This window comes from Piliocolobus tephrosceles, chromosome 3 (assembly GCF_002776525.5).
Source record: "Piliocolobus tephrosceles isolate RC106 chromosome 3, ASM277652v3, whole genome shotgun sequence".
Taxonomy (NCBI): Eukaryota; Metazoa; Chordata; class Mammalia; order Primates; family Cercopithecidae; genus Piliocolobus; species Piliocolobus tephrosceles.
In genome coordinates this window covers 47,546,324-47,558,510 of record NC_045436.1, presented here as the reverse complement: position 1 = coordinate 47,558,510, position 12,187 = coordinate 47,546,324, and the positions used below count along the sequence as shown (strand labels likewise).

At 35.6% G+C, this 12,187-nt stretch overlaps 1 protein-coding gene across 6 annotated transcripts in view; it reads right to left on the bottom strand.

The window, feature by feature from the left end:
• The window catches only part of INPP4B (inositol polyphosphate-4-phosphatase type II B), an 840,917-nt gene that overhangs the window by 49,161 nt on the left and 779,569 nt on the right, over positions 1–12,187 (bottom strand). For all 6 annotated transcript variants that reach the window (XM_023225976.3, XM_023225978.3, XM_023225977.3 and 3 more), the window contains one exon: positions 10,016–10,170. In XM_023225976.3, coding sequence (XP_023081744.1) covers positions 10,016–10,170 — 155 coding nt within the window. The remainder of the gene's footprint in view (positions 1–10,015; positions 10,171–12,187) is intronic.

Sequence of the window (12,187 nt, the reverse complement as noted above, 5' to 3'; positions counted from 1 at the left end):
TGAGAAAGAAACAGTAAATGCAAGAGTAATGTCATAAAATGGAGCTAAGAATGAGGCAAACACACACACACAAACACACACACACACAGTGAAAGCCTATTAAAGAATGCTATACATTTGAAGTAGATGAATCACAAAATTGGCCCTGAGCTTTTTAGTAGTCTCTACAAAAAGGAAACTACAAAATTAAAGCCCACCTGTACACATACAATCACACATCGCCCCACCCCAGACAAACACATATTTACATGTGCACCTGTTTTGTTGTAGGGAATCATTCATTAGCCAAATGTTAATGCTCTGGGAATGACTGCACAGAATACTCACAAAGAGGGAACTTTACAGGGGAATTAAAAATGTCTGACAACATGGATGCACCTGGAAAATATTATGCTAAATGAAAGAGAGCATTCACAAAGGACCACAAATTGTATAAATCTATTTATATGAAATGTCCAGATAAGGCAAACCTAGTGGTACCCAAGGGCTGGGGGGATGGCATTTGGGAAGACACTGGTAATGGAAATGGGGTTTCATTTAGGAGTGCCGAACAGGTACTAAAATTATTGTAGTGATTGGTATACAAATCTGTCAATATACTAAAACTACTGCATTGTACCTTTTAATATGTTTACTGGTTTATTATAAAGTTATTACAAATAATACAGATGAAGAGATGTGTGGGGCGAGGTATGAGGGAAGGGATACTGAGCTTCCATGCGCTCCCTGGGTGCACTGCCCTCTAGGAACCTCCATGCGTTCAGCTATATGGAAGCTCTATGAACTCAGTTCTCTTGGATTTTTATGGAAGCTTCATGATATTAGCATTCCTTTCCCCTAAGAGTGTAGAGCACAACCTGCTCTGGGAAGAGTCTCATGACCCACCATCTACATTGTACACTTTAAATGGGTGGTTGTTATAGTCTGGTAAGTATATGTGAATTGTATCTCAAAAAAGATGTTAAAAATGTATCAATGTCCTTACATTAGGCAAGTGGTTATCAAACTTCAGTGCACATCAGAATCACCTGGTGAGCTCATGAAAACATTGATTGCTGGGCCCCACTTGTAGAGTTTCAGGTCAAGTAGTTCTGGGAAGGGCCTGAGAATGTGCATTTCTAACAAATTCTTGGATGATGCTGATGCTGGAATCACTCTCTGAGAACCAATGCAACAGATGGTATGAATAATGGAATTAACTTTTTTTTTTTTTTTAACTTTCCTCAATATAGTTTGAGGACATCATAGCCATTCACAGTTTAGTAAAAACAATGTGGTAGGAAGCTGCTATGGCAAAGAAGCAATAATAACAGTATTAACAGTCATCACCACACATCAGTAATAGCCATGACAGCATTTAATATTTACTAATCCTCACTGTGTAACAAGTACTATATTAACTGCATCAGCGACCATTGTTTCTTCTAGCGCTCATGACAACTCTATTAGATGAGGATGCTGGTGAAATTATCACTATAATATAACAGTTTGACTTTACCAATTGCTTACTGTGAACTATAGCCAGTTACCAATTTCTTTGTATATGTTGTTTCATTTTACAGATAAAGAACCTAAGGCCTCTTAGAATTTCATTCCCACTGCTAAGAAGTGAAGAAATCAGGCAGTCTAATTCTGAAGTCCTTCCTTTTAACCACTTTATGTGCCATAGAGGGGCAGCCTGCTCTTTGCTGAGCTGGCCTAATTGTTAGATTTTAGAGTATCCAGAGCAGTGATTACCCCCAAATAATGCTGTGATATTTGAGAGATATCACATGTGATTTGTTACTAATAAAATACCAATTTTGCAAATGATATGCTTTATAAATTACAGTTTTGATCCCCATAATGATGTCATTCACACTCATATGAGTTTTGATACGCTCACTAAATGAAAGAGAATGGGGTGTAATTATGCATAATGCATCTTTGCTCATAGGGCTTTAGACCATTATCCTTTGAGCATTAGTATATGATGCCCAGCATTTGAACTTCTCTGTCATCTGTGGTCTTCTGATCAGGAGAAAAGCTTGCAACATTTTGGGGGCTTATTCCTAAACACAGTTGCCTCCTAGTCCAGTTTTCTTTAGAAATTGGCCTGTGAAGCCATCCAGTTTGTTCTCTTGAACACGTGTCTGGAGCACTATAACCAATATTCAAGTTAGGAGACGGGCTGAAACCACTTTATGACAGTGTTTACCAGGGTTTAGCAAGCATTCTGATGGAAGACAAGAAGTTTTAGACCGTATACTGATAATTCATTGAATTAATAGTTTTGGATTTCTTTGTATGTGAGGACAAACATAATAGGCACATTGAGTATATGAATTCATGGATATCATTGGCTAGGACAAGGCAGTGGGTGTTTGTAGAAAAAATCATTAGGTGGTGAAATGAAAATTACTTCCTTGATTCTCTTGTCTCAACCTTCCAGGGGCATAAACAGACTCTAGGGTTTGGCATAACTGCTCTCCATAGATCATTCAGGTTTGGGCTGCCTGCATCTCAGCCTTCTTTAGTGAAAATGAGACCTTTTCCTGGACTAGTTCTTGCTACACCTCATTTTCCAAGTGCAAAGGCATCAATCATCTCCCTAATCAACTATAGGTTTTTGTTTCTCAGCTGGAAGTGTCTTTCCCTTGTCTAAAGTGGAGCCCTGTCCCCTTCCCTGCTAAAAAGCCTCACATCATGTCACAGGCTCCCGTCGTAGCATGATGCATTCTCTGTCCAAACCCAAGGGATGCTCCTGTCTTATTCCACTGTGCTTTCATTTAAAACATAAACATAAAGCATATTTTTAAAAAACCACACCACTCCTGAAACAGTGTCTTCTAAATGTAACTTAAACACAATAGGCCAGTGGTTTATTTATAAATGCTGGAAACCTTTCCTAATTTGCAATTATGTGCAAAACTCCATTGTGTGAAACATTGAAGATGAGATGAGTGAGAATCTGGATGGCCAATCAATGTTTAGACAGATATTTAATCTTATTTTGTGTTACTGAGAAAGTATAACTTAAAGATAGCACTTTTCATCCATCAGATGGTTAAAAACTCTTACAGTACAAGTATTGGGATGTGTGGAGACATGGGAGCACATGTGCATGGCTTGTGGCTTATAAATTAGTATAGCTATTTGGAAAAGCAATCTGGCAGCATGTAGCAAAATTAAAAATACAAATGCCTTACCACCCATTCTACTTATGGGTTTATATACATGGATATACATGTGAGAATGTCTATTACAGTATTGTTGGTAATGGCAAAACATCAGATGTTTTGGGCACTAAATTGTGGTCTATTTATTCAAGTGAGTATTATACAAGTTTTAAGGAAGATAACTAGATATAAAATAAATAAACACCGATCTCGAAAAGTTGATATCAGTTGAAGAAAATAAGTTGTTCAATGTGGCACACATTACAACATTTATGTAAGCAAAACCACTCGACGAGGGTGATGAGTGAATAAGCGCTACTCTTATCCACTTAGATAATTCTAATACAGATTTTCCTAACTCCTGGCAACTTACCTAATTGTCTGCATCCTCAAGACACAGTTCAGGTTCTACCTCCTCCAGGACACCTGCTGGCCACAGTGATTCTTTTTATCCTCTGAACTGCTTAATAATGAATGCTTCCTACGCTCTGGACTCATTTATCTGATTCTGTTCTTGTGGGAATCAGCAGTTTCCCCATATAGGATGCTTAGTGTTATTCTTAGTGCATAGTAAGTCCTCATTGACTATTAGCAGCTGTTATGATTTCAAATGCGTTTCTCTGTTTGTACAGCATGGTACTCTGCCATAGTAGATATACAAAAGTTGTTCACTTTTGACTATGAAAATGACGCCCACATATTTCTATTAATGATCTATTTTCCCAACTCACCTCCAGAGGTGGGGCTGCTGACACATTTTACAGGATATACTAACCCGCCAATAAAAGCTGTGGGAATTCAGGAGTTAGATATTCACCAGTTCCACAAACTGAGTGCTGAGTGCTGCTCTCTGGGGACCCCAGATACGCACTAACCCCAGCTCTAAGCTTGGCTGCTTCTAGATTCCCTGATGCTATAGCTAGGGCTCTAGTAAGATTTCCAAACCCTGTAGCCTACTGTCACTGAGAGAAAATGTAAGGCTTTTAGAAAGCAAATGTTAATGATGGGACTTTTTTCCTAAGACCTCGAAGACCAGGAGAACTCCCCCATTTTAACAATATCCAAGGATGCACTTTTAGAGAAAAATTGGATAAGGAAGAACAAGCAGGGTCGATAGAGATGGGGAGAGTGTAGAGAGCAAGGGTAACATTTCTCAGCAGAACACTTCACGCCCACTGGGTGCAGAGACTTTAAGTAAGTGATCTCCTTTATCACAACACTCAAAAGAGGGCGATGGAGCATCATCTCACCTTTACACATTAGGAAACTGAGGCCTTGAGATTAATTAATGTGTCCACCACTGCATAGATAATTAGTGTTAGAATAAGGAATTAACTCCAGGTCTTCCTGGATTTAAAAACCTGTATTTGTGGCAGAAGTTAAATGTATTTTCTTCAGTTAGATTCATTTACATTGATTTTGATTTTAAGTTAAAACATATGTTTGACATCCTTCTATGTCTAGGCACTTAGTTAATAATTTTGGGAGTTGAAAGAAGTGGTTGACTTGGAAAGGTGTGTATAAAGCTGATGGCTGCTCTGGACTATGGCCTCCACGCTCACAGGGTCTCAAGTTGCTACAACTGGAAAACAACCCTATCAACAAAAGAAATTAGGGGAAAGAAATAGACCTCAAAATCATCATTTTTCTGTCAACAGAATACTATGACAACCTTGTCAGGCATGAATATAGGAAGAAGATCCACTAAAATCAGCACATACATTTTGTTCAGGAAGTTGGAAGTCCTTTGTAGGCCATTCTTTGATTTCCCCAGGAAGGTTAGTTCTCTTCTGGGGTTTATAGTGGATGGCTTATTAAAAGCTACTTGCTCTAACATGATTTCTAAGGATGTACACATTCTTTGCAGTATCTTTCAACTCACCTTCAGCTGAAGTAAAAACATACCAAATAAGGTCAATTTTCATGTTTTTATTAATAACCCTGAGTTGAAGGTGACTCTTTCTCAGCTTACTCCTGTTATTTGCTGCAAATACTGACTGAAGTAATGTAGCAAACACACCACTGAAATTCTCAAGGGAGGAGACAATACTTAGCAATCATGGAAAAACTGTTCCCAATTACGATGTTCCCTACAAACACATCTCTTTCAAGTAGTCAAAAAATAGCTGCAAACTTCAATTACCTACGTTTACAATGCTTATAATTCTCTTTAATATTTCAAATAGGATATAATATGAAATAATAGCAGCTCTTCTCCAATGAGTACAATCAAAAACAAAGAAAAAAATAAGCTCAAGTGGAAACAAGACTAAAGATAGAAGGAAGAAACTTTTCTATTTTAACAATAATTGAACTACATTACTTAAAAGTGACCCCTACAAGGGAGGAAGTCATACAAACACATCTTTTGCAGACATCAATTGGTTAAGAGTCATTTACTTATAAAGCAGAATACTTCATAAATTACGCTCCCCCAACAGATAAATTACAGGTGCAACATTTGAGAATATGACATTTAATAAATGAAACTCAATAAGGCCAATGGGCCTTTTAAGTCTCTTATAAATTAAATATTTACTGAAATAGAATGACTAAAGCCCTGTATTGCAAGGGTGATACATAAGTATATGCTGAAACTTACCCTGAGTCTTCCTACTAACGGCATATTAACTATCCTAATTTTAAGGAGCCATGACAGATTGAGAAAGTAATGTAGTGTAAAACAAAAGACAATTGAGAACTATGGTGTCACATTATTACTTCGTATAGCCATCATCCTAGAGTTCCTGTTAAGGAAAAAAACAGTACCATGGTATTTTTGTTTTAATTTACTTTACAGAGGCATTAAATTTCCCTATACAATTATTTTTTGTTAAAATAGTTTTCTAGATTTATGATGGTCAATGTGGGTTAAGAATCACTGTTTTGGTCTTAAAGATATAGTCAACCACTAAGAGAGCCTTACAGAGTCAGATCACCCAGATACCTTGTTTTAATCTTCTATTCTGAAGAGGCATTTATGCCATTTCATCAAACAGATGGTACTCAAAAGTCCATCAGGAGTGTGCAGCTGAAAGTAATACTGGATATGTGGAAAAAAGGAAGTCTGAATTTTTTAACAGTTGTACAAAGGGTGGATTCAGGTGGTGAGCTGAAATGGTTTCTTTATTGCCTATTTGTTTTTGAATTAGGATAATAAGACTTTTCTTTCATATTCTGCAACTTGTGCTTATCAATATGTGACAATCAAGTGATAACTTCATATGCTTAATTTAAAATGCCTATGTATGCACAATACCATCTAATACATAGGACCCGAAAGTTTTAGAAACCCTGTCATTCATTATTCCTTTATTGTATATTTATTGAGAAAAAAATTATACTGTGTGCACTGGATACTGTTTTAGGTACTGAAAACATAGTAGTGAACAAAAAGAAACAAAAGTCTCTACCTTCAGAGAGCTGCTTCTCCTGTGGGGATTTCTGAATAAGAACCAGATGGAGCTTTATTTACTTTCATTTATATACCTTTACTCATCATAAATAATTTGAAACTGCTACAGAGATAAGCATATACAACAGAATATAATTAATATAGATATGGAAAAAATAAAACTAAATAAAGAGTGCTATGATAACCTTGGTGAACTTTATTTTTCCCTTGAATTTTTACGATGAAGAAACCTTGGTGAATTTTTAAGAAATCCAGATAAAATAGCCTGGAAGGTGATTGGAATAATTCAAAGGTAAAATAAACTGCAACTGATATTAAATAAAATTAAAACTTGCAGTAAATTCAAAAACACACAAATCACATTCCCTTAAAACACTGATTTTTAAAAATCCAGAGTTGTTCCCCAGAATGTCTGTAAAGTTCTTAAAAAATTAAATTCCAGGACCCATTCAGATCTTCTCAATTATAATCCATGTGGGGGTCTAAACACATGTATTTTGTTTCAGTATAGGACATGCTGTTTTATTATAAAATTGAACCCAAGATGATGATAACTTAAACTACATCTTGATATACTTTTAAAAATAGATTTAGGGGGTACAGATGCATCTTTGTTACATGGACATACTGCACAGTGCTGAAGTCTGGGCTTTCAGTGTAAACACCACCTGAATAGTGTACATTGTACCCAATAGGTAGTTTCTCATCCCTCACTCCCTTCCCATCTTTCCACCTTTTAACACACCAATCAAACATATGTATTTTTTAAAAGTTACAGTTCATTTAAAAACCACTGTCTGAAGGGTGGGATTTGACAGATGGCAGAGTGAGGAGCTAGGCAAATCTGCTTCCTCTCAAAAAACTCAACTGTAAAATATTGTCAGAACCCAGAGTTTTGGGACCCCGGTAATCAATCAGCATTAAGCAGTAACTTGAGAAATGTTTATTCATGAATCACTATTGCAGGTGGGGTAGGAAATCTGTAAGAGTTATATGTATAAAAATATTGATAAGAAATTTCTAAGGTGACTTATCTTAAATTCTATGATTATTTCTAGATATATAATGCACATTAGCATCAAAAATGTTTATAAAAAAACCTATTCAGGGATTGTGATGCTTCCATAATTAACACAGCATTTGCAAACACTTGCACATTTTTAAAGTGCTATTTAAAGAGCTGATTTTCTTAAACAGGGAATATATTGCATTTGAAACCTTATTTACAAGAGCTGCCAGGACACTTTATTTTAAAATATGCTATTGTAGTCCAACTTTATGTCATAAAATATTCACAAACATAAAACTACAAGGATCATAATTAACTAGATTATACTGCACATGGAAAATCAGAGTATTAACATCCCAGCCCTTGATTTTTTTATTTTTTTAACCAACATTATTTAGTGATTACCATGTGCCAAACATTGTTAATTCCTGTACATGTATCAATTCATTTAATCCTTAAGACGCTCCTAAAATGGAGCTACTATTATCATGTCTGTTTTAAAAGATGAGGAAACTGAGAGGTAGCAAGAGGTTGCATAACTTGCCCTAAGGCACTAAGAGGCAGTGAGAGACTAACTTGCCTATGGGTAATGGCATATAGCCTGGATTCAAATCAGCTGGCTCCCAAGCCTCATGCTCTTACCTACTCTGCTGTGTTGCCAGAGCTTGTAAACCTATGATCCTGTGCTGTGAGGCAAAATACCCAGAGGGAAATGAAGGCAGTTATTAAAGAAAAGAACACATCTTATTTTCTTTTAAATACGTGCATACATATATACACAAATACAGGTCACACACTCTGGCACAGTCCTCATATACACACAAAACCAAAAGAAGAAGAAGATCACCAGAATACTAGGGATTTCAAGTTAAGCCTTTAGTGTTTTAGATTAAATTTCTAGTGCCTTACCTTAAAAACACAAAAATGAATCATCACAGATGCTATATCATGAGCAAATGTATTGCATACATAATGTCAATCATAGGCAATACCAAAATATGTTGTTCTATAGTATAACATGTCTAGTATACATATAGCCTTTATTTACCTGTTTGAATTATTTTATTTCTAATTTAAGGGTTCCCCCTTCTATCTTAAATAAACAGACAGCAACTTCATCTTCCAGAAGATTTGTTACCCAAATCAGTTTAGTCCCATGGTGTACCTGGCCTATAATATCATGCATTCCTGCGTTTCTCACCAAGCACCTTTGTTCCATCTACAGTGACGTTTGTCTTATTTTTCTGCAGATTTGAAGATTTCATACATGAATTTGTTATTTTACCTGTTAGTGCTGAGATATTATTTTTTGAAAGACGTTTTTATATCAACAAAACATGTTTTATATGGCTGAGATGTTCACGTCAGGCCTCTAAGACATCCTCACATATTTATCAAAAAATTATGATAGAGCTCCACTGAACAATGAAAATGCCAAGAGACATGAAATGGGATGAAATACAGGACTTCAGAAACCTCTCGTTAGTGAGAAAACACAGAGGCATAGAACGAGCACAAGCAAACGTCAATGTCGCCAATGAAAGACTGCAGCAGTTAAAAGAAAACTGGTAGCTAATGGCAGGCTAGATAAGAAGCAGCCCTCTCCAGTGAATCACATGACATTCCTTTCTGGGAACCCAGAGCCTGTCCCACGCTTCGTAGTGTGCTTCTGAGCTAGGCTTTGCAGCAAAGAGACAATTTCGTTTAACTTTTTAATTAACGTGTGTCCTTGCTGATAGACACTGTGAATGAAGCACTTTTTCCTTCCCATTATGGCTTAGAGTTTAGATTTAATTACTGTGGAAATGAATCAAGAAACATGACTTCGGGCATAGCATTTTAAATGTCGGCAGAGTAACCATATTAATTCTCTATTTTAAAGTATCAGTGTCATCCCATCTTTATGATGAGTGATGTGAAATTAACTTTAGAAAGGAGGTTACTGACCCAGAGACTCCGTGGGCCATGGGAATATCACCTATTAGTTGTAATTTGGAAAGATTTTGTCTGGATAATGAGTTAGTTTCATTTTGCGAGTACTCATAAATACTTATGCATCATGAAAATTTGCTCATACAGTGTTACATATGACATTTTTGGGGCCCCTTAACTTCAGCCAATCAGCTAACAAAACATATAATATCATATATAATCATGTATGTCATCAAATGTGTACACAGCCACATTTTCTAAAAATGAAAAGTTTAGAAAAGTAGCCTAAAATGAGTAGGGGAATACAGATAGAGATAAAAATATTATAGAGATAGAGAAAATTATCTCTCTCTCATGTCATAAGCTATAAGCCATGAAAATACAGTAAAGTACTGAAATATTTAGTCCTCCAATAAAATATGTATTTTGAAAAAAAAAAAAAAAAACAACTCTAAATGACCTTAAACGAAAAAAAAAAAACTTGAAAAACATGTGAGATACCTTCTCATGCAATCCAGCGCTCGGATAAAGAAGTCCTTGTGTAACTGGTGCTCATCCCTCAAGATTGAGCATTGTTCAAGTGTCACTGACATCGATGTCCTGTCTTTGGCGCTTTTACAACAGGTGAAACGAATACCATTTAGTTTGCGGCAAATCTGTAACATATGTAAAAACGAATGTTTGCTGTACATTTGTAATACGGTCAAGTATTGGCCTCCTCCAAACACTTCTAGTCTAAACACATCAAATATAAATTTGGGTTTCTGTTAATTTATGGTAGTCAATTGGTTCAATCGGTCTTATCAGATGTAAAGGCATTACCTTTTCATTTCAAAAGCCAATGCAATGGACCTAATTTATTTAGTTCTTTGTACATGAGGTGTGGAACCATCGAAGCCTTATAAGATGTGAAATACCAGCAGAGGACGTAGCACACTACCCAGCGGGGTGCCTGGTCTGCAGTGTATGACAATGCTAAACTAATTTCTGCTCAGAAACAACACCTTCATTGTAAAGAGGAAAAAGCAAACAAACCAAAAACAAACAAACAAACAAAATCTATATTCCCTGGATTAAACAGTTGATTCAAATCATATATAGCTAATATTCTCTTATTTTACATTTAAGAAACATTTGCTAGTCTTGGTTTTATGTTATGAGATTTTTAAACATCCTCATGGTGCCTCACAACAGACAAGGGAACTACTCATCAGTACTAAAAAGGAGAATACTAGAAATGGCCACTGTTTACTGCAAATTGACTGTGCTCTAGGGTACAACACTAAGAAATTTCATATACAGTTGCACTTTTTAGTACACTTCACCGGGTCTGGGCGCAGCGGCTTATGCCTGTATTCCTAACACTTTGGGAGGCCAAGGCAGGAGGATCATTTGAGCTCAGGAGTTTGAGACAAGCCTGGGCAACATAACAAAGCCTCCTCTCTATCAAAAATAATAATAATAAAATTAGCTGGGCATGGTGATGCATGCTTGTAGTCCCAGCTACTTGGGAGTCTGAGGTGGGAGGATTACTTGAGCCTGTGATCATGCCACTGCATTGCAGCCTGGGCAACAGAGTGAGACCCTGTCTCAAAAAACACCTCCCAAATTAAAAATAAAAATAAGTAAATAAATAAACTTCACAGGAACTCTAGAGGAAGGTATAATTATTTTCTTTTTATAGATGAGGAGACTGAGGTTTAGATGGGTTAAGTAACTTGCACATAACAGAGCAGAACCAGGATTCAAACAGAACTCTACTTAAGTTCAATAATCAAGTCTTTTAACTTCTGTTATGTTCTGTTTTCCTCTACAGTTCTTTCTTTTTGTTATTCTGATTTAAGTCAGAGAAAAATCACTGAGCATCAATACTCTCTTGTCTCATTGCCTTATGGTTAATAGGGAAATCATTCCATTTGTTTCTCTTCTATACCATGGTAGGGTTCTAATATGAAATACCAATAATCAACTTTGGCATTACAATGCTAATCAGTGTGCATTTAAAATAGATCTAATGTGATATAACAAAGGTCTTCTTTATTATCTGTCATCCAGCAGTCTTTAAAAGTTGTCTGCTTTTAAAAGAAGGTAAAATAATACAGCTAATCTAGAACTTATTACCATGTTTTAATTGTGATTCTGATACTTAAACTTGAATTTGTACATCACTATTAATTTAGACCTTTGGTACTTCTATTTCCAATATAAATGACTAGAAAAATGTGAGAGCATGATTTCTCCATACAATCTTTTTACATCTAGAAAATTCTAATCCTTTCAAATAAACAGTATTTCATTTTTTAAAATTCTTAACTATATTCATAATAATAAAATAGACCATAATGGCTATTTATGAGATACGATTTTTAAATGGAATTAATATTCCTTAAAATTTTTTGTTACTATCATATGTACTTGTCCTACTTAGAATATTTAACGTTCTAAATTTAAAGTCTATTGGAAGTAAGGGCAGTTGTGTAAGTGTACACATGTTAGGCCTTGATTTCTGTATTTCTACAATACCCGAACTGTTGATTTAACACACTTGATTGCCATTTGTCCTCTTTAAATCTTCACTTTTGCTATTTAAACTTAAAGAAGATAAAACCAAATACCTTTTTATTTATTTATTTATTTATTTATTTATTTATTTATTTATTTATTTATTTATTT